The sequence below is a fragment of the Patiria miniata genome, unplaced genomic scaffold (assembly GCF_015706575.1).
Source record: "Patiria miniata isolate m_02_andy unplaced genomic scaffold, ASM1570657v1 HiC_scaffold_13, whole genome shotgun sequence".
Classification (NCBI taxonomy): Eukaryota; Metazoa; Echinodermata; class Asteroidea; order Valvatida; family Asterinidae; genus Patiria; species Patiria miniata.
The window spans coordinates 14,137,639-14,161,597 of NW_024037051.1; the positions used below are offsets into that span (position 1 = coordinate 14,137,639).

Consider the following 23,959-nt stretch of genomic DNA (forward strand, 5'->3'; position numbering starts at 1 on the left):
ATGCCTTGTCGTCGTGTTGCTAATGTGTGCATGATGGCCAGCATTGGTAGGCTAATATACATTGACCCGTTCCTGAATCACACGTTAATTAAACTCCAAACTACAATGTAAAAATGTTTGGCAAATAATTCGTTGGGCGAAATATAAACAACGCAATATGGTATTAGGCAATGTTGCCCAATAGTTAAACGTGTTAACTATTCGCCAATCGTTGGTCGAATAATCAACCCTTTTGCCAGCTTTTTTTTTACAGAGCAAAAGCCACGACGTTCCGCCGCCCGCCGATATGGAAACGTTTCCCGGATTTGTCTCATAAAAGAAGTTGCCCACATGACCGCTGTGTGACCTCCACGGGAGCTATGTGTGCACAGGGTCACGCGCCGCTGACCTCCACTGCGGGTACTGCCATTGTGGAATGGGTAAATAAACAATGGCACAATATGAGGGGACTGGCATAGTCAATGTAAATACAACAACTTGTAGAGAAATAATTCTACTTTGCACGACGAGAAAATCCGTGTGTTGAAAATGGATGGACTCTCGATGCCATTGGCATGATTGTATCACATCTTCGTCACTTACGCCCAACGATATTCACGACAAATCTCGGTTTAATCTCTCAGTTTTAAGCATGTTTTCTAAACAATACATAGAAAAAAGACACTTACCTCATTTCTGATAATGTTTGTAATGACATTTACTGAAACAGAAGACAGGATATTCTTGAAATCAACGCGAGATTACTGACGTCCGGCGAAGGCTAAATTAAATTTGGCGCGGCCTGTCGGAATAATACTTAACCCCTACAACTTTAATGTACGATCCAGTCAAGACGACAGAAAAAAGGCTTTAATTTCAAAACAATACTTTAAATTAAACCTAAAACTTAACTGATAGATTGCAAAAATAGTCCTACATATTACTTATAAATAAAATCTATACCAAACGTCGTAGAATTGTAACATTTGACGATGAAAGACGATGAGTAATAATTGATGACGTCACAAATGCGGTTTTTGCGTGCTTGTGTCATCCGGGACCTGTAGATGAAAGGTCATTTCAGACGCTAGATGTGAATAGTCAATCCTCTCCAAAGCTTCGTTCCGACAAAATTATTCAACCAATCAAAACATGTTTTTATATCGCCAGAAAGCTAATATGGGTCATTCCATGTCAGACCAACGCACTTTTTTACCTCATGTCTTCCGATTTTAATAAAAATTGCTGTGCTTGTAGGTCCTAATGAGCAATGAATACACACCAATTTTTAGCCCGATCCGACCTACCATGTGTCAGGGCAGAAGCCACAAAAAAATGGCATTTTTAGAGTAAAATACCACCCTTTTGGTATAATATGTCAAAACTATGGCAATTTTCATCCAATATATGTGAATTTGGTTTTAAAATAATGAGGATTGCATGCTCAAATCACTCTTTTTGTCAAAATAAAATTTTGTGAAAAGTAGGTCACGTGACCTTTAATATGCTATCGTGACCTTGGACCCAATTTTTGTAATAATGTATCATTCCGAAAATCAACGAAATAAAAATAACTTGCTAGAGCATGTCTTCCTCTATCAGAATCTACTAAAAATCAGTTGGGGTCTTCAAAATTTACAACTTTATGACTACTTTTGTACAGTTAGTAGTTTACAAATGAGTCAATTTATAGACTTTACATAAGAAATTCACCAACACAACTTACTATTCTGTTTCTAAAGTAACTAAAATTAATCTAGATTTTTATGTATAAAGTACAAAGCCAGGAAAAACAAAATTCCACCTTCTGATTCCAAAGAAACTGTCTAATCAGAATATCTGGACTCAAAGTGTGCTAACCACTAACAGTAACCAGGCCTTCACCCAGTACAGCGGACTCACGTCCAGTGAAATTCACCTCAAAGGAACAAAATGCCAAGTCTGTGAGAGTCATTAAAGTTCAAGAAGCACAGTGATGAATGAGTAAAGGTAACTTTGATTGTAATATTAAGTATTATCTTCAAGCAAACTTGAATCCTAGACCCTGATTAGTCCATCTATAGCAACAACTGTGTGATTTTATATAATATTGCACAGCTATATTGGCACCCCAGATATTAAAAATGTACGTGTACATATGTTGTGTTATTTCCTGCAGAACGGACCAAAACACTACATGTATGCACGTACATCTTCACTGCGTGTACGCATTTGATATCAAGTTTGCTTGAAGATAAATTGGTTATAAATCCCACTTGCGCTCGTGGAACACGGAATTATGTAGTGCATCGAGTGGCATATGGGTCACAGCAGCATTGCATTATTTCATATTCCAAGCGCGCTCGTGGGATAACTAATTATCAGTGGCACCCAGGAGGGGGGGGGGGCCTTGAACCCACCCCAACATTGTCAATTTGTTTGTTTGATTTTATTCTAGTTTTTGTTGGTCCAATCTTTACAGAAATTTGAACAAAAAACGATTTATGACCCCCCCCCCCCACCAAAAGCCAAATCCTGGGTGCGCCACTGCTGATAATTTACACTATGAGTCTGGTTAGACCTCATCAGCCCTCAGAATGAGAAATTCACAAACCAAGATATATTTTAGTAACTTTAGAAACAGAATAGTAAGTTGTGTTGGTGAATTTCTTATGTAAAGTCTATAAATTGACTCATTTGTAACCCACCAACTGTACAAAAATAGTCATAAAGTTGTAAATTTGGAAGACCCCAACTTATTTTTAGTAGATTCTGATAGAGGAAGACATGCTCTAGCAAGTTATTTTTATTTCGTTGATTTTTGGAATGATACATTATTACAAAAAATGGGTCAAAGGTCACGATAGCATATTAAAGGTCATGTGACCTACCTTTCACAAAATTTAATTTTGACAAAAGAAGTGATTTGAGCATGCAATCCTCATTTTTTAATAACAATTTCACATATATTCGATGAAAATTGCCATAGTTTTGACATATTTATACCAAAAGGGTGGTATTTTACTCTAAAAATGCCAATTTTTTGTGGCTTCTGCCCTGACCACATGGTAGGTCGGATCGGGCTAAAAATTGGTGTGTATTCATTGCTCATTAGGACCTACAAGCACAGCAATTTTTATCAAAATCGGAAGACATGAGGTAAAAAAGTGCGTTGGTCTGACATGGAATGACCCATATACTGCATATTCATAAGCCGCTAGGCCCAAAGCAGCCTGATCACAATGAAACGAGTGAGGGCTCACGAAAGCGAGTAATGTGCAAGGAAACTCGCTGTTTTGCTAGCTCCCCCACGCAAAAACGACGACATTATGCAGGTTTACTATGTTTTTTCCAACGAAACTGAGGAACTTACTGGTATTATTTGTAGGTTTTGGATTTGATGAATAGTTATTCAAGTGACTCCCGAGCGGCCCAATGCTGGAAATGCAGCGCACTTTTTTTATAAAATCACTTTTTCATAAAAAATGCTCATTTGACCTATGTACGCAGGCCAGATTGAGCGGATGAGACAACGTTTCCATATAGTTCAGTTCAGTTCAGATACATATATTTACGTTTGAAAACCTGTGAACCGTTCGTTGTCAATGGAGCTGGAGGTCCGGTGGAAAAAAAGAAAAGAAAACCAGGTGAACTTACCACGATGTTACAAAAGTGAGTCACAATAATAAGGCGGCAACTTGCGCTTTACTAAACACCAACCGATCTCCACGAGGGCTCCAAGTAGCTGTCTTTTTTTTCTGCGGCTCTCTGTACGCTATCCAGTCACACCGATGCACTGAGAGAGTAGAGTGTTTTTATGGTGAGGACACGAATCAGTAAGTAGTGGCGATCGCGATATGGTCGCTTTCACCTCCGCCACGGTTGAACAGACTTGTTTTTTTCCACCCGTGAAAGCATTGGCTTTCGTCCTTGGGTTGTGTTTTTTCTATGCAAACAAACTAAATAAAATATGCACCAACGCACAAACTAATGGCACAATGAACCTTATGGCTTGCATAGAAGTAGAAATTTAACCTGCATTGAGGTTGAAATTCTACCTCCATTTGCACAACTAAATATCAAAGTGACCCTGCACAACACATATGATATACACGCACATCTGTATATAGGTACTGCGTACTGTATAGCGGACTGTGCACCGATCTCCTGTCTTGTTAATTATTGTCCAGGCAAAATACTTTTATTTTTAAAGTGAAACTCACACATACGAACTGCAACAGAATTTGGAATTCTACCTACATTTCCTTGTTTGAATAACATTTTCTAAGGGAAATCAATATCAGAGACCGGATAAGGACATAATAAAGATACAAAATGGCTATTATTAATACTTTAAGTTAAGTTGCGCGTAAATGCCTTTTACTCATACATTCTCAAAGGTCAGTATTGATGAGCTTCAAATTCACAAACTTCTATCTACTGGCACAAACTTCTATCTACTAACAAAAATAAACGGTGAATTATGTGAAAAAAATAAAAATTCTTGATCATATGCCAAAATACCGGGGGAGGGGGAAATGTGTGTTCATGGTAAATTGGGCTAAACAGTAGGCGACGGGTTGCCTAACGAACAAAATAAAGGATTATTGTTGCTTACAATAAAACTGTCAACGTCAAAATGTTTTCTTACCAGTAATTTTGGAATTTCCTTGAACTTTTAGGCACCCACCTGCTTTTTAGCCCAATTATACAGACGCCTCTTTCCCCGTTTTTTGTTTTCTGGGCTAAAACATCGAATTTTTATCATTCTTCAAATTTGCAGGAGCTAATTCACGTTGGGTCATTTTTGGAATTCAAATTCACCATTAAGCAAGATTTGTGAAATGTAAGCAAAAGAATTCGAAACTGGTTCATGTGATTACTTTGTTTGTCTGTTTCTTGTTCCAATTTGAAAATGCTTAATACTATTTCCCACAAGATACGGCTACATAGCAGCAGCCACAAATGACCATATTTTGATCATTTTTTTGCATAAAAACAAGCACATGTTACTGAAATAAAGAATGTTTAAGATCAACTTAGGGCCTCATTTAGAAAAAGGTCAGAGATATAAGAACCAAGATCGTCATTTAAATCTAGAAGATAGAAGGGCAAATGCACAGTAGTTTAAAACCATATATGACCCAGACATTATCAATATTCTTGAATTATCATCAAAAATATCATTGAAAACGAATTCAAATGCAATCATTTACCATGTAAAATATTGTCCAAATTCATTAGTACGTGCATCTTTGTCAAAACGATGCAGATTTTGCTATTCGGGAGTTTAACTCGCTGCTGTGGAGTAACGCCCTCTGTTGACCAATAGTGTACAGTGTGACAACTATTTTTTTTTCAGTTCAAAACTTCGCGGATCTAGGACGACGTACGTTCACTGCGCCATTTTGTGAGATCAAAAGTAAGACTTACCCATGCTTTTATTCAATCTACTCAAATGGGACTCATTAATTTACTGGAGAATTTTCATTTTCGAAGGAATGTAGTGTAATGTTTAATCATTGTTTTCCCTCGAAATTTGGGAAATAAAATTAATCATTGTGTGCAACGCAGGGGAATATGTATGTTTATGATGTTTCTCGCTTTTTTGAGTTTTGGGGGAGAGAGGGCAATCAGTAGAATGTTAGTAGGTTTTTTTATATTCTAAAAAGAAAAACAACCAAAACTACTTTGTAACTTACTCTTAGTAGAAAAGAAAAAAAACTAAAGTATTTTGAAAGTTACTCTATAAGCTTTATGCTGGGCTAAAGGTGTTCCATCTCACGATCTTCTTCGCTAATATGCGATCGCGAAATCTGCCTGATATACTGACAACAAATGCTTCACTATGATCGACCGAGAAACTCATCCATCACACTTTTTTTTTTGTCACTGTGCCGCGTTTTAATTGTCTTTGCTTCCATAGAGTCACTGTTTAATAATCTGATTCGACATAGGATTTTCTCAGTGTATTTATAATTTCCTAGGCAACATTGATGAAGCTGTTTAAAAATCCATGTTTTGTAGCTTTGGTCAATTTGTTTCTTGGAGAGAAAAAAACAGAGAAAAAAACCCTTAAAATTGAGATGAAAGGCTTTTACACTTAATGGACAGACCAGGTTTTGCTGTAAGTGAAAGTCATACAGAATCGTTCTAAACACCTTTTCCTAATTCATAATCAAACAGAAAGGGCCTATTCCGAAATAAACTGTGCTATAATTATTATAGTCCAAAATGGTACTTATACACATGGCATTTTGAATGTAAGTTACTGTCTGACACGAGCAGTTATATAGTTTACGAAAATATTATTTTCTTTCTTAACTTTACAAGAAATTAAGTTTCAGATATTAACTACTCTACATGACATCAAAACCCTAAAAAGAACCTGCCTGTGCGAAATGTGCACCTTTATTTCATGCCAAGGACACTTAGTAAACTGTGATATCGATGTACAAAAAAACCTGTACATGTAGTACGTGAGGTTGACTCACTACAGAACAATCGGATTGGAAAGGGATTTCCCCTCTTCATGGCTTGTCAACAGAGGGCGCTGTTTTTCTTACTCAGCCGCTGCGTTCCGATCACCTGGCCGGCGAAAATGAACACTATTGGTCAACAGAGGGCGCTACTCCCCAGCAGCGAGTAAAACCACTATGAGTAAAACTCCCGAATAGCAAATCTGCATCGTTTTGACAAAGATGCACGTACTAATGAATTTGGAAAATATTTTACATGGTAAATGATTGCATTTGAATTCGCTTTCAATGATATTTTTGATGGTAATTCAAGAGTATTGATGATGTCTGGGTCAAATATGGTAAAAAAACATTTGACGTAAAGGGCAAAACCTATAATTGGACAGTATTATTGTAAGCAACAATAATCCTTTATTGTGTTCGTTAGGCAACCCGTCGCCTACTGTTTAGCCAAATTTACCATGAACACCACACTAGTTTTCCCCTCCCCCCGGTATTTTGGCATATGATCAAGAATTTTTCATTTTTTCACATAATTCACCGTTTATTTTTGTTAGTAGATAGAAGGTTGTGCCAGTAGATAGAAGTTTGTAAATTTGAAGCTCATCAATACTGACCTTTGTCGAGAATGTATGAGTAAAAGGTATTTGCGCGCAACTTAATTTAAGGTATTAATAATAGCCATTTTGTATCTTTATTATGTCCTTATCCGGTCTCTGATAGTGATTTCCTTTAGAGAATGTTATTCAAACAAGGAAATGTAGGTAGAATTCCAAATTCTGTTGCAGTTTGTATGTGTGAGTTTCACTTTAAAAATAAAAGTATTTTGCCTGGACTATAATTAACGAGACTGGAGATCAGTGCACAGTCCGCTATACAGTACGCAGTACCTTTACAGATATGCGTGTATATCAAGTGTGTTTGTGCAGGGTCACATTGATATTTAGTTATGCAAATGGAGGTAGAATTTCAACCTCAATTAATGCAGGTTACTTCTATGCAAGCCATCAGGTTCATTGTGCCATTTAGTTTGTGCGTTGGTGCATATTTTATTTAGTTTGTTTGCATAGAAAAAAAAGTCTGTTCAACCGTGGGCGGAGGTGAAAGCGACCATATCGCGATCGCCACTACTTATTCGTGTCCTCGCCATAAAAAAACACTCTACTCTCTCATCAGTGTGACTGGATAGCGTACAGAGAGCCGCAGAAAAAAAGACAGCTATTTGGAGCCCCTCGTGGAGATCGGTTGGTGTTTAGTAAAGCGCAAGTTGCCGCCTTATTATTGTGACTCACTTTTGTAACATCGTGGTAAGTTCACCTGGTTTTCTTTTTTTTTCCACCGGACCTCCAGCTCCATTGACCACGAACCGTTCAGAGGTTTTCAAACGTAAATATATGTATCTGAACTGAACTGAACGTCGTGGTTTTTGCAATGCCGTACAGTTTCAAACCTGCACTGTAATAAAAAGTTGGGCAAAAGGGTTGATTATTCGACCAACGATTGGCGAATAGTTAACATGTTTAACTATTGGGCAACATTGCCTAATACATATTGCGTTGTTTATATTTCGCCCAACGAATTATTTACCAAACATTTTTACATTGTAGTTTGGAGTTTAATTAACGTGTGATTCAGGAACGGGTCAATGTATATTCGCCTACCAATGCTGGCCAGCATGCACACATTATAGCAACACGACGACAAGGCCTAATGTCCTGCTAATCCCCAGAGCTTACGTCGACTTAAAGGACTGTACAGATAGGTTTCGGGGTGAGAAGAACATGTGTTTCAATGGATGACTTTCGTTTGGGCGTCCCTGTTCCAAATTAACCTTTCAAAACTCAGACGAGATTGAAAATATGAACTCGTTCCCATTACTTCAGTCAGGTTGGCGTAGCAGTACTGTCCTCGCCTTCCACCGCTGTGACCCGGGTCCGAGTTCCACATGGGCCAACATACACGTGGCCGAGCTTCTCCCTGCCTCATTCGGTTGCTTTTCCCTTTGAAATATTCTGTCTTCTCCTCTAAAACTGTAATTACTACTCACTATTATCCTTTATACAGGTTTCTTAACGCTTGCAAGCTACAGTACCTTTAGGGCGGTCTTTGGGAATCTTTTGTATACTAATTATAATAACTATTATTATAATAAGGTATAATAAAAAAAAACAAGGCCGAATCCCTTATCCTATAGTGTTTATATCAACACAGGCAATCATATGTGACCAGTAATCCTCTAATCCATAATTCTACAGCGCCAACCACAAACGTAGTTTTTATGCGCCAAAGTAGTGCCCCATCCAACCTGCCTCTTTTGTTTGTTAGACCCTAACATATTCAAGAACCGGTCGTAAAACTTTTGCAAAGAAGTAAGGTGAGGCATTTAACCCAAATGGAAGTCTGGTCCAGCAAAAACAATTATGATTCCATTTAAACCCTAGGAAGGTTTGATGAGATGCACAAACAGGCACATGATAAAACCCATCCTTAACTGGTCCTCACTCTAAACTAATGAATAAACATCAATTTTCTCGTTGGAAAACTTGGGAGCGTCAATGTAAGAATTAACAACAAGAAGATCAATAATAAGTCTCCACTTATTTTTGCCCTTCTTCGGTACCACATTCAGTGGAGAGACAACTCTAGTTTAAAAGCACATTTGGCAATAATACCTTTCTGAAGCAAGTTCTAATCTCACTATTCAAAAGTTGTTTGATCACTTGAAAAATTTCTGTCAGGCAATTCAATCACGGTGGGTCAGTGGTAAACGGTAGTGTAACACCACATTGAAGCCAACTAATAACAATAGGAGACGCACCTATTACTTGCCATTTGGAATAGTTAGAGAGTGGCATGATTGAGAACTAGATTTTGAGATAGGGAAAATATTTGAGGGAATTGTGCCTTTGATGACACGAGCCTGGCATTTGACACACAGTCTTTTTGACCCTGCCTTTATCCTCTAACTGCGCTTTGTCTATACGATTGGGAATTAAACTATTCGCAAACACATGTATTTCCTCGTATAACGGCAGAAATGAGGAATAATACTAGTCTTGGTTAAGATGTAAAGACTGGTAGAGGTAGCAAAATTGTATTGTGTTGTAGCTTGTTTTAAGCATGCCATTACACAAAAACAGACGAATTGTTTATACTTCTAAGCATCAAACACAGTAAATGAGTAATTGCTTACGAGTATAGAACAGCCATACCATAAATATTCAAAGGACGGAGACATATTAAGTATTATATTAAATAACATTAAAGGTACAATTCAAGTTTGCGTTTACAAAATATATGACGAAAATCTTAGAGGAAACATAACAATAACATTACACAACTATAACATTTGTATGTCTATCCACTTTTTGACTTGGTTTGATTTCACTTGTTGTTTACTTTTCTCAGAGAAATCGGCCAATGATAAGTTGCTTCTGGAATACCTGCGGGAATACCTGACCGAGTGTAGGTTTGCGTGATTGTATCTGTCATCTTTACTAATCTCACTTATAAGCATAGAGCTATATTAAGTTACTAGAGTGCTAACTCCTTATTCTTGCGCGCGTGAAGCCGCTCTGGGCGCAGACATTTTGAATTTATGTGCGTGTTTGTAGAACACAATCAAAGAAGATGGATTGAATTTTAAATGTGTACTCTAAAAGTGCAACGCGCAAGTAGAAGATACGCAAATAACCTAAGCGCGTCATGACGTTTCAAAAAACGTCACGGCAAAAAGCATCTGCAGCGGAGGGACGAGCATACGTTGCGCTGTTTGCGTAGAGCAAAATGAAACGCTCATTTGCTGATCGTGCGTTTCGGTTTTGGGCGTATCGGCTTCGATGACACACCGGTATGGAATACAAACGCATTAACGCCCTGGTTACCGTGCGCACGACGCTTGCGGTGTTAATATGGAGGTCTTCTGAAAAAAAGTTCGACTACAAACAGAAGAGGGACAAACAGGACGTTCAAGGTGGGAGGTCGATGCTCGACTATCAGCCTGCACGTATGCAGTATACTGTTCCTCCCTGGGGATCTCGAAAGTGGTCAAAATGTGCCATCTACTGACATGTACAAAGCCCATTACCATTAGTGTTTCTTTAGCATTTGGTACTGCATCCCCAATACATTCTTTGGAGTTCAGGGTTAAAGAAGCATGTTTCCTTGCTCTTATTTTTTTAATTTAGTGAAAATTGTACTTCATCCCATTGTTAGGCATTTTGCAACCCACTAGAAAAGGGCGTTTTGCCTAAATTAAACACTCCCTGACAAATTGTCTAGCAGCTAATAATTCAAGTTTTGTGAAGAAATAATAAAAATAACTAAATGTCGCTTTTTGACGAAATCTCATTCAAAAAAATGATTAGGTTTTGCATTTAATTTTGACAAAATAAGCAAATAAATTCTACTATACCTGTTTTATTACTGCTTTAACAAAAGGACATCTCTTCGTGGAGAGTGAGCGTGCGACTTTTAAGAGATTCACAACAGAAATATCAGATGAAGCCAAACTGCCAAACACACTAATGTGTCACATGGTCACACGGACCTACCTTGATTTGTCATGGCCAAATTGCCAAACTTGTGCAAATACTTGAAAATAGAGTAAACTTTTAAAATATGAAATTCTTTGCCGTGCGGAGTTAGTGTGTGTTCTTGGTTAATTAAGCACAACCTTAAAGGTATCCTTAAGCAGTGTAAAGACGATGGACAACATTAAACAAAAGTTACAAACAAAACAATCCCCCTTCCTTCCTGAAAGTCTGTGAAATGTTCACGAAAAATAGCACATTCATTTGTATAATTTCAGGCAGTTGTAGTTGGAAGTAGTCTCTGCTATTTCAGACATTGACATTTGCTTGTAGTAATTTAAATCTTCGGAATAGTTTGGTACAGTCCAACTCTGAAACGCCATGTCTGGAAAAGGTACGTGTTAACCCATGCATCCCTGTACCGCGTCAGTCTGCAGAAAACAACTGCTACTCTATGTAAGGTACTGCCCCAAACCACGGAAAGTACTTTTTTATTATCATTTTCAGCAGGGAATCCTCTTAAATGTAGTAAAATGTAATACAAGCGTTAAAGTTAATTCTGTCTCTCCCTGTCGGAGTGCAGTAAAGAGGGGAGATGAACCAGAAGCCGTGCCAGCTCAGAGGGGTACTGAAGACCTTACCCGCGACTACCCACCGCCCCAACAAATGGACTTGCAGACGCTTCAAGAACTTGACGCCGATGATGAAAGTCTGGTCAAGTACAAGCAAACTCTACTGGGTAGCACTGCAGATTTTTTAGGTACTGTGCAAATACATTCAAACAAAAAAAGAAGAACAAGACAAAGTCTATATCTGTCTAAGAACAGAATATATAGGACCTTTCAGTGTTATGATTTTGTTACTGGTTTATGCTTTTCTGTGGAAGTGTATATGCGTGTAATTATAACGAGTCACAACTTTCTAACACAATTGGGCTGATAGTTGTGACTATCAATTTTGAGTTGAGCATGTTGTGTTCGTGAGATATGAATATAATCTTCAAAATTTCAAAGATCTGAATAAAATCACATTATGACGTCATAATAATCTCATTTAAATTTTCGTCTATAACACATTCCTGTCCATGTACCTTCAAGGTTTCAACCCAATCGAACTTGTAGTTCTCTAGATATAAAACTTAAAATCTTCTTTAAGATGACGTCACCTGTTTGGTTTATGTTAATTCGAAAGCGCCCGCCTATGTGCGGCTGTGCGCTATATCTCTTTTGTTGCTGGCACAAAATGGATAAGCCAGTTAAATACGTATACATGTGCTTTAGATGACCTTTTTAATTCCTTAAATTTCAGATGAAGGCGGACAAAATGTACTATTGAAGGCCATGGTATTTGCTCCAGTAGACCACGAGGAAACTGTTCTGAATCTGACAGGTAAACGAAAACACAGGGCAGTTCCACAGTTATATTTAGAGGGGGTCTTTCGTAAACTCTGTGCTGTCATTCTATAAATTCAAAGCATTTAGGGTTGATTTTTCGGGGACGTCTCTACAGTCCGAAGTCCCATTGGTCCGAAGTCCTATTGGTCCGAAGTCCCATTGGTCCGAAGTCCCATTGGTCCGAAGTCCCATTGGTCTATACGTTCCATTGGTATAAACGTCCCATTGGTATAAACGTCCCATTGGTCCAACGTCCCATTGGTCCGAAGTACCATTGGTCCGAAGTCCCATTGGTCCGAAGTCCTATTGGTCCGACGCCCCATAGGATTAGGGTTAGGGTTAGAGTCAGTCAACCTGAACAAGTGGAACTACACAGTATTGTGACGAAACAGGCCCAGGGGTACATGTATATGAAGACTTGTGTAGGAGTCTAAGTCCTAGGAATTATTTATGCGTGTGATCTAGGACATTTGGTGCGTGCTTATAATGCCAAAGTGCGCGTGGACCAATCAGCAATAAATTGGTCTGCGTGATCAGGAGATTAATAATTCATGGTGTACAGTGACTAATCAGCAACGCGTATTGTGAAGGCTGTTCGCGAATTAGCATGCTTTAGCGTGGGGTCTTGAGATCATCTCGTGAGTTCGCAAGATGGCGTCAATGCAGTAGGAACGCGTTCTGAGGCTGTTGCCAAGTTGCAAGAAGCCAAGCTTCGGGGTTCAGGGACGAGTCAAGTTAGCAGTAAGCTAAGTGTTATCTAATATATCATTGAGTGAAGTTGTAGCTCAAGGTCTGTTATTCAGTGTCGACTGTCTAAGATAATTGGGGACAAAGATTTAGATGGAATCTAGTAGGGAAATTAAGACTGATTATTGTGTCTTGATTAAATGCTAGAAAAAAAGGACTAGGAGTTGTAGAACTTGGTTTGAGAGGCTAGTGAGACTGAGATTCGGTGGTAGATTGCTTGTCGTGGGTTGGACACCATTCGGTGGGGTTTTACGACTGAGGCAATCAGTGCCGTAATCATTGGATTAGCTTGCCTAACGAGTTTACTCTTTGCCGTGTTCTGAGCACTTGTGAGGGTTACCTGTTTCATGTGAGATTTACTGCACGTAAGGTTTATATTGTATAACTCACTGTGAGGGTTACTGGTTTTCTGTGAGGGTTAATTATTAGGACCGCTCAGATCGTGTGAGGGTTATTTGGATTACATAGTACAGCCTGCTCTGACGATAAATCGTGTTGAGGGTTACCTTTCTTGTGCGAGGGCTATATGTTCATCGGGCTCATAGTGTAAATTGGTTTGAGGGTTACCTTTCCTCTGTGAGGGTTATTGGGACAACTCAATCTGTGTGAGGTATTGGAACTGTAATAATAACAGGGATTATACTTGTATAAGTTTATAATCATGTGGTGCAGTTGACCACGTGAGGGTTACCTAAGGCTAAGTTTACTACAAAGGGTGCAGTAACTGCAGTTGACCCTTGTTATAACTATTCTTGAATAAATCCTATTGATAATCGTCTTTGGAATAACTCGTCTATTTGAGGTTTACTCAGGTTCACCTTGAGGGTTACTAGGTTCACTGTGATGGTTACTTGAGTTAACTTTGAGGCCTATCGTCGCTACTTGTCTTGCTCTAATTACATTCAATGAATTACTCAATCACTAAACGGTGGTAAATTTCCACCAAACGAACAACTCCTAGGCTTAGTCCACCGTTCGTTAATTGTCCCCCCCCCCCTTTCGTATGGGTAGCCGCTCACACGTTCGTTAGGCTAATAGATATTTTTGTGGGATAATTGGTGTGGGTTGGAGTCGTGGGATAAAAAAGACCAGTCCCCTCGGGTTCCCGTCAACACCCGCCGGTTCCGTTACAAATGGTGTCAGGATCGGTTCCGCCACAGTATTCTGTTTCGGACCAATGGGACTTCGGACCAATGGGACTTCGGACCAATGGGACTTCGGACCAATGGGACTTCGGACCAATGGGACTTCGGACCAATGGGACTTCGGACCAATGGGACTTCGGACCAATGGGACTTCGGACCAATGGGACTTCGGACCCATGGTACTTCGGAATATTTTTCTCACAGAAAATCTTTTGAAATTAGGCGCACATTCTACAGAAAGGGCAACAAAACCAACTTCTGTTGGTCTGGCAATATTTTTTGTCATTAGTAGGCATAACTCACGCTACCAGGAAAGGACAAGGCAAAACAATTATGAAAGTTGCACCACACTGCCCCATGAACGGCGAAGTGGTTGTCGACTAAGTGGTTGTCGGCGAAGTGACCGACACCCGGGTGTCGATCGGGTGTCGGGTGTCATGTGCAAGCTACCAGTTCAATTATCCCCCCCCCCCAAAAAAAAAAAAAAAACTATCGTAAAGTTTCTAGAGGGATATTAATATTGGTAATTCACGTTATGGTAGGTATCTCACAATGCAGTCTGTCCACGTTGGTAAATATATAATATTTTGTTTGTAACTATATTCCCAAAATTGGTATAGCGAGGACACGAACGACAAATGCATTACAATGCGCCCTGAAAATCGCCACGTTTGCATAATCGTCAGTTTTGAAGACCGCCCCCATTGGAAGATGGTATACCAGCCCCCTCCCCCACCATTTTCTGATATTACGGATGCCAAAAAATGTCCGGAAAAAAGTGTCTACATTTCAGCATGGATGTGCGAGTGTCCCGTGTTGCCCCCCCCCCCCCGACATCAACAAAAACAATACTAAAAGCCAACCCCCCAAAAGGCTATTCGCATTAAAAAAATGAACCTTACTTCTTTGCCTTAAAAAAAGAAACTCACATTACATTGACACTTTGTATGTGAAAAAGGTGCCTAAATAACTTCCTAACAGCCATCATTTTTTTAACAACCCTCCCCCTCCCCCTAAAAAATATTTAACAAAAATGCACTTAACCATATTCTCACTTCAGTCCCCCCTTAAAAAATAGTTGACCCGCAGGTGCCTGCCTAGACGTTTAACCCTAGTTACGCCACTGGTTAGGACTAAGCCTTGGCATGATCGCAACAAACAATTTTCTCGGATACTCGGGCACTCCCTGTGACCTATGGGTTCTATGTACAACAAATTCTAAGAGCTGCATTTTGATGGTTGAAAATATACAGTGTTTTTTGGGGGGTGATGGGTTGATTTTTTTTATGATTTTTTTGCAGCAAAGTGTTCACAAAGGATTTGATAGCTCAGAATCGAACGATGTCTGCTATTAATTAACAGACTTTAAATTGGTCCATTTCATAAACAACAACAAATGCATGTGATCCTATGTGGCTTTAAACTGAAGGTTGTCTTCTTTTGAAATTGTTTTGTTTTCCCAATTTTCACTTGCATTGTCACACTTTTTTCATCCTCTTTGCTTTGTTCAAAGGTGATCTTTCTCAATTGAAACATCAACCAATTGTGGTTAAGGAAGGCACCGAGTACAGGATTAAACTCAAATTCAGGGTGAGTTGATTCTAATTTATATTGTCAGTGCCTGCCTTTCAAGAATTGCATCATTGGAAATGCAACAGCCACATTATGGATCTCGCTATTGTGCGTAGCATGAAGATTAAAATCAAATTTAGGATTAATAAAATCCAATTCAAGGTGAGTAGATTCTATTATATCGGAGCTTGCGTTTGAAATATTGAATCATGGAAAACACACCAACCAGAAAATTTTGGGGATCTTGTTCTTGCTAATGTGCACACCATGGGGCATGCTTGGAATTTTCTAAAAGGGAATATATACACCTTAATCATTTGCAACATAAACAAAATAAAAATAATAGTCCAGGGCCCATGCGTCATGTGAAATCATTGCACCTGGTGTGCTGTCATTTTCAAGAAAAGTGGATTATTTTGTACTGCCCATCAGTGGAAAAAAATACTATTTTGGTTCAAATACTGCCCCAATTTTAACAGGTTTAATAAGTCCACATTTTGTTTGAAGTTACACATCCGTGAACGGGTGGAGACCAGTTATTCAGTTCCCTGACCTGACAATTCCCCGTCCTCTATAATTTGGTCTGTTTCGTCTGAAGTAAGGACAGGCAACTAGACTACAAGAACAGCTTTCGGTTTTTTTTTCTTTCAGCATCTGCATGTATAAACACAAACTTTAACAGGTCAGTTCAATGACGATATTTGCTGCAATATACTCCGCAAAACTACATCCTTTCTGAAAAGTACAGCAAAAGCAAAAGTTGTGTATTTCCTTTAACTCCCAATGCCGAGATAACGCCCTTTACCTTTCAGGCGGCTTGGCTGCACTTGCCATGAATTAGCTGCTTTGCCATCAAATAGGCATCAAATGGTCATCAAAAGGCATCACATTCTTTTAGGCATCATTGGACATCAAAAGAGTAGCAATTTGAGCAAAGTTTATAAAGAAAAACATTGAAGGCGTACATTAATCAGTCATCAAGAAACATATAATTGATGTAAACATTATGACTGCTGATATTAATCTGAAGCTCATGGCATTGTTTAGGCATCAATAGGAGGTATCGGGAAGGCATCAGAAGTCATCACTGAGCATCAGGCATCACAGGCAGGCATCAAACGGGCATCAAACGAGCATCAAACGGGCATCAAACAGACATCGATCAGAAGTCATCACTGACTGTCAGGCATCAAAGGGCATCAAAGAGGCATCAGGGAGGGCATCATTAGTCATGACTGACCATCGAGCACTGAGGAATAAAGAGGCATCATAAAACATGACTGGCCTTCGAGCATTGAGGCATCAACGAGGCAGCAGCAAGGCATCAAAATTAAGTCATCACTAGCCATCAGGCACCAAAGGGGCATCAAAGAGGCTTCAGGAAATCATTGAAAGTTATGACTGAACATCGAGGATTTAAGGCATCAAAGAGGCATCGATCAGCAAGGAATCAGAATTAAGTCATCACTTGCCATCAGGCATCAAAGGTGTATCAACGAGGCACCAGAAAGGCAGCACAAAGGCAGTAGAAGTCATTACTAACCATCGAGCGTTGAGTCATCAATGAGGCATCAGCAAGGCATCAGAAGTATGTCATCACTAACAATCAGGCATCCAAGGGGCATCAATTAAAGAGGAACCAGGTATTAGAAGTTATGACTGACAATCGAGCATTGACGCATCAAAGAGGCATCAGCAACACAATAGCATTAAGTCATCACTAGCCATCAGGCATCGAAGCGGCATCAATGAAGCACCAGGAAGGCATTCGGTGGTCATGACAGACCACTCAGGCATCAGAAAGGCATCACGAAGGCATCACGAAGGCATCATAAGTTATGACTGACCATCGAGCATTGAGGCATCAAAGAGGCATCACCAAGGCATCAGAATTAAGTCATCACTAGCCATCAGGCATCAAAGAAGCACCAGGAAGGCATTAGAAGCTACGACTGACCATCGAACATTGAGACATCCAAGAGGCATCAGCAAGGCAACGAAATTAAGTCATAACTAGACTTATGTTTGTGGACAAACACAGGGCTGTTTCGGTAACTTTTTGTGACATGTGACATGTAAAGTAAAGTTCCATCCAGGTAGGATGTGTAGTTCTGTTTATACTAAATGGTGGCATATAATATGTGATTACATTCTCATAGGGCTTTGAATTGCATATGATACTTGATTACATTGCATATAATATGTGATCACATTCTCATAGGGCTTTGAATTATGACACATGTCACGTGATGACGTCATGATGACGTCACATCAATTTTCATCTATATTAATTGTTCTGTAAATAATAATTAAGGCAGAGCATACATCGTTGAAAGCAAGTTCACTATCGATTCTCGAAAAAGTCATCTTCAGGTTTGTCACGGTTTATTTCAGATTTATTTTCAAAGATTAAATCTATTTATCTTAAACGTGACGTCACGTGACCCATGATGACGTCATCATGATGCCACTTCATTTTTCATCTATAACACATCCCGTTCTAGGCACATACCAACTTTCAACCCAATCGGACCTGTCGTTCTGTAGATATATGCCTTCAAAGCATATGACGTCACTTGTCACGTGATGACGTCATCATGACGTCACTTACATTTTCATCTATAACACATCCAGGTTTAGGTACGCACCAAGCTTCAACCCAATCAGACCTGTCGTTATGATGATGACTTCTGCACTCAGGCGTGCGGTCCGAACAGAATAGATTTAATAGTAAGGTTTTTCGTGATTCTTGAATTGTTGTCTTTGTTTTTTTTTGGGTCTGTATCCAATAAAGGTCCAACGTCAGATTGTCTCTGGACTGCGGTTTGTTTACGCTGTTTCCAGAAAGGGCATCAGAGGTGAGTGAATGTACGGTGTTGCATTTTGATTTTAGTCACACAATATCCAATCCAGTCCCAAGTCCTTTCACAAGCTGTTGAAATGACCTCTGACTAATGCATTCTTTTGTTATTAGTCATCCTCTACTACTTATGACCAGATTTTTAAAATGTATTTGTGATTTTTTGTGAATGGACTTGTAATGTACTGAACTTGAATAGAACACTGCATGGATGCGCCTTTTTGTGAGAAAACACCCGTAGTACAGGTTAACCATCTGGCACAATTTTTCTGGACCCCCCTCCAAAAAAAGTCTCAATGTGACGCGACATGGTGCCCTAATTAATAGCTGCCTTTTCTTTGTTTGTGCTGAGGAACCATCGCGGTTAAGGGTATTGCTTAGGGATGCAAAATCTATGATCACTTGTAAATCTACTTTAATTAATGATGAAAATGGACAGAACAATAAAGGGGGGAAGGAAATTTCTAGAAATGATTGAATTTTAAGTTCTAAATAGGCTAGAATATGGGCACTTTTTTGGAGACGGGGGGGGGGGGGCTGGGGGCATGACCTCCGCCCCCCCCCTTCCGACTGCAAAAAAGAAGTGATGCCAGAACCACCACTGATCAAAACAAATTATGAAATGAAGAATTTAACCCAAATACAGATAAAACTCATCATCATACCAAAGTATTGCTTTCACACATAGCTACAGTCAGTGATGCACTAAGACAAAGTAACGCCAGGCAGAGTGCTCAGCAGATCAACGGGATGTAGTGAGAGACTGTAGCATTTAGATTAAGGATGAAAATAGCGTGGCGAAACCGTTCCCGCTTACACTTCTAATACCATTTGTGGCGGAACCGGCGGCTTGGCGGAACCCAGGTGGACTGGTCTTATTTATTTCAGGACTCAACCAACACCTATTATCCCATAAAAAAATATTTATTGGCCTCGCGCAAGGATGACCTCAATTACCCTTGTTATTGCCTGAACATCCTTTTATCCTTGTCAGTATGTTGCAAATTCAAACTTGTTGAGAAATTTATTATCCGCTCCGTTCGCAAGTACCCCGTCATCAGCAAAGACCATACAGTTTGGGGTGACCAACCGACGCCATCTTGCCTGACTGCAATTTTGCCGCAAAGCGCAACCACTGCGTTCCGTGTACATAGTTCAATTGATCCTGATTTCATCAAACTCTTCGTAACTTACGATGCATCGGAGCGCTGCGACGCGTCGTATCCCTACGATGCATCGCAGCTACGACGCGTCCTGCGATCCATTTCACAAAACACGTCGTTAGTGCGACGCGTCGCATGTGTATTTATAGCACAACTCGGTGACTGTTTTATGTATTCAGTAGTCAGCGTACAGTAAATAGTCGTCTGATATTCAACAAAGAGTCGTCGGATCTCAGCTCGAAATTTGTTAAAGCTTAAAACAAAATGGCGGTCGTGAGATGCTATTTTGAAGGAAAACAAGCTGTAAGTGGACTGTATAGCTACTTTGAAATTTCAAATCAATATTCCAGTCTAATTCATATTTATTCAATGAATTTTCTATTTACAATTTTACACACATTGCCTCAGTATTATAATCTACTTTATGTAATGTTTTTGGCATAAAACTGGCTAAAAAAGGACTCTTCTTATTTTGCGATGACTACTAGACACGTCGTAATTTGCGACGTGTTTTAAGCTGTTGTCAAGGAACTTACGACCATCCCCAAGAACACATCACGACAGGTGATCGACAAATGGAAAATAACAAACCTATGAGCTTGCATACTTAAGCAGGGCTCGAAAGGTTCACGGCTGGTCAGTTGGACATTGCAGTCAGGCAGTCCAATTAATCATTTTCAGTCGAGCTGGTAATAAAGCTGGTCAGTCGGTCGGTCGGTTGGCTGGCTCTTCAAATCCAGGAAATGCAAATAACATGTACAGTTTGACTCAAAAAAAAAGCGGAACGCCAACCCCCAAAAACATATTTCATATTTTAAATAGTATGTAGCACCGAAACTAATAATGACTGGAAAGCTTGTTTCATAGAAGGCACTTTTAGATTTAAAAAAATTGCTCAAACATTTTTCAAAGAATATTACCATTTAAATACGGTGACCATAAAACTTAAAATGCGATTTCAAGAATAGTCGTCACATTTGTCTACAAACATCATCAGCGATAAAACCTAATTTTAAAACTTTAAAATATTTCACAAGGTTCTTTTGAAGGCCCGTCTTCTTTGTTTTATTTTAAAGTGGATTGTAGAAGTGATATTGTTTGCCTAAGCAGGGTTGTTAGTAAAGATATTATGTACTAAAATTGTTGACAGTTGTTAAAATAAGTTTTCCGTGTCATTATCTTTGTTGTTCCAAACAGGACACAATATATTGCTTTCTTTTTTTGGACGAAACGCTTTTTAGGGTCATTGCGTTTAAATGGTGATATAGGCCTATTCTTCGAACGGATTATGCAATTTCATTTTTTTTTTTTTATCTAAAAGCAGTTTCTGAAATTGGCTTTCCAGTCATTATTATTTTCGGTGCTACACATTTTTACTATATATATTGGGGGGGGGGGTTGGGTTCCGCTTTTTTGGACTCACCCTGCATAAGCCAGAGTTGTAATGAGTCACTAATTTTAGTGACTCGAGTCGAGTCGAGTTATTTGAAAGAAGTGACTCGAGTCGAGTCAAGTCATTAGGTCAAGACGGTCGAATTGAGTCGAGTCGAGTCACAGTGTGTGGTCGAGTCGAGTCAAAGTATTTAGCTCGAGTCACAGATATTTGAGCACTGCATACACTATACAATAAATAAACACAAGAGAGAAGTCATTTTTTGGCTTTTTAATTTTTACATTCGGGCTACTACTAAGTGGGTGCCAGCTGATCGTCATTCAACTAATGGGGACACTGATCGAACCACGTATGTATATGTATACATTATTCGCCAACGTCATGGCAAATATTTTTCGCAAAGTTTTGCTTATATTTTTGGGACTCGAGTCTCAATAGCCTTCCTCGAGTCGAGTCGAGTCATTCTGATGAGGGACTCGAGTCGAGTCGAGTAATTTGCTCGCAAGGACTCGAGTCGAGTCGAGTCATTTGCCCTTAGGGACTCGAGTTGAGTCGGGTCACCAAAATATGTGACTCGATTCGGACTCGAGTCGAGTCATTGACTCGAGTCATTACAACTCTGGTATAACCTCAATCAACCACTTGTTCTTTGCAGTGGACAACGCAAATTCTATGGTTGGGAGTTACGGACCCAAAACGGAAGAGCAGATCTTCCAGACTCCTGTGGATGAGTTACCCGCGGGTATGATAAGCCGTGGTGTCTACATTGTCAAGGGTAAATTCTTAGACGATGACAAGAATATCTACTTGGAGTGGGAGTGGAGTTACTCCGTTAAGAAAGATTGGGAATAAGATTAGAGTGATGATTTCCTACAAAGGAAATTGGTATATTGGAAGTGCGGTTTACTTGTAGATGATGCTGTTGGTTTTTGAGGGGGTACATCATGAATGTGAAATTCTTAATAGAATTTATGTTATCATGGTTCAGCAAGTATAGGGATTATGTTAGTTAAATGTATGCCACAACATATACAATGAACATGTAATTGATTTTTTTCCCAAAGTGGCACTTTTTTTTGAAGGAATTAATTGTGGCATAAGTCATCAGCATTGCCAGTGATGACCTTTTTTAGTCTCTCAGAAAAAGGAACTGCATGTTTTCCCCAAAAAATGTGTACATGTATAGGCCTATGGATCCATCATCCATGTACAGAACAAAACAAATGACGTATATACTTGTTTTGTATGAACATTGCCTTTTCTCAAAGTTTATCAGAGCAACTTGTACAACTCTTTGTTGAAGTCTATAAAACAACGCATTTATTAGAAAATACATTTTGATGATGCTATTTAATGTAATCGCTTATTAAATTACTTTTGGGAATTAATGATACATGTTGGTTGTATAGCAGGCTTTGTTTTATCTTATTTTTATCTTTATTTTAGGCTGTAATTAGACTATTCTGCCATAGATATAGATATTTTCTTTTGTTATATTTTAATTGCTAAAGGTTTGGTTTAATATGTGGTTTTGCTTTAAGTGCATAATATAATGTTATATTTCCGCAATGATGTATGGCTTGTTTGCCATAGTAGTGACCTGGTGTCTTTTATGTTGTCATCTAATTAATGGAGATTTTGACCAAGCGCTTTGGGAACTTGGTAACATAAAGCCACCAGTATTACGACAGTTGCATGCCTACCATCCGACAAGCTATTTTTGTCAGCACTAGAATGTAGTTTCTTTAATGACAAAATGAAATACATTACCTCATCAAATAACGATCAGCCCATGTTGGCATAAATCTCAAGATGAAGGCAAAAAACGAGGACCAAAATGACACGTTATTTGAAAGCATCTGTGTACTTTAACAATGTAGTAGTTTCCATTTTGGATTGGCGAAGCCCCCTATACCTTGGAAGTGGGCCAGAGGCATGCGTATTGATTTTTGTGAAGCCCCTTCAAAGAAGTCGTTTGTTAATGGTAATTGTCTATAAGCCATTTGCATTCTGCACACAAATGGTAATGTTATATATTTCACTAGGTTAGTTTTGAATCAATATCAGATACAATGTAGAATCATTCCACATTGATACTTTGTCTTCCATGTCTATATAGAAAGCAATCTTGATTCTATAGTTTAGCATACTCAGGAACAAGTCGGTTAGGGTCGGTAATGAGTAGCAGTTCAACTTTCAGGGATGTTTTGTTTTGTTTGTTTACCTTGTGCTTCCCGTCTACGTCATTGAACTTTAACCAAGTTGAAAAAAGTCGAACATTCCATTTTCAAAGTGCTGACTCAGTATCAGTACGAAATCCAAACAACACCTGCAAAATGTAACGTTATCCAATGATATTTAAAAAGTACAAAAGTCTATGTTACACAAGGCTCTATACAGGGAAATATCACCATCGTGCGCTTAACAAAAACAATTTACAAAACTGTCATACTTTTTATATCAAGTTATCCATATTGGGCCTTTTAGTTTTGAAAATAATTTCAACTGGATTCAAGTTTTCTGTGCCTCTTCTGTTAGATTAGCCTATATAACTTAATTGGATGCAGTCGCAATTGAAAAGAAAGTCAATGTCTACCTTATACTCGTAATCATGTTTCAGTTTGGTACAGGAATGGATAGGTAAATAAATAAATAATGCTTATATCTTTTTGTGAGAGAGTGTTTTAATTTGTTCCATATAAGGTCTGCAAACATC

At 39.0% G+C, this 23,959-nt stretch overlaps 1 protein-coding gene across 1 annotated transcript in view; it reads left to right on the plus strand.

Moving 5' to 3' along the window:
- Nucleotides 1–22,985, plus strand: part of LOC119721600 (rho GDP-dissociation inhibitor 1-like) — a 23,650-nt gene extending 665 nt beyond the window's left edge. The window contains exons 2-8 of the mRNA XM_038191681.1: nucleotides 254–399; nucleotides 9,846–9,902; nucleotides 11,553–11,729; nucleotides 12,278–12,358; nucleotides 15,769–15,845; nucleotides 18,622–18,685; nucleotides 21,899–22,985. Of these exons, the coding sequence (XP_038047609.1) occupies nucleotides 254–399; nucleotides 9,846–9,902; nucleotides 11,553–11,729; nucleotides 12,278–12,358; nucleotides 15,769–15,845; nucleotides 18,622–18,685; nucleotides 21,899–22,095 (799 nt within the window). The 3' untranslated portion in view covers nucleotides 22,096–22,985. The remainder of the gene's footprint in view (nucleotides 1–253; nucleotides 400–9,845; nucleotides 9,903–11,552; nucleotides 11,730–12,277; nucleotides 12,359–15,768; nucleotides 15,846–18,621; nucleotides 18,686–21,898) is intronic.
- The last annotated feature ends 974 nt before the right edge of the window (nucleotides 22,986–23,959 follow it).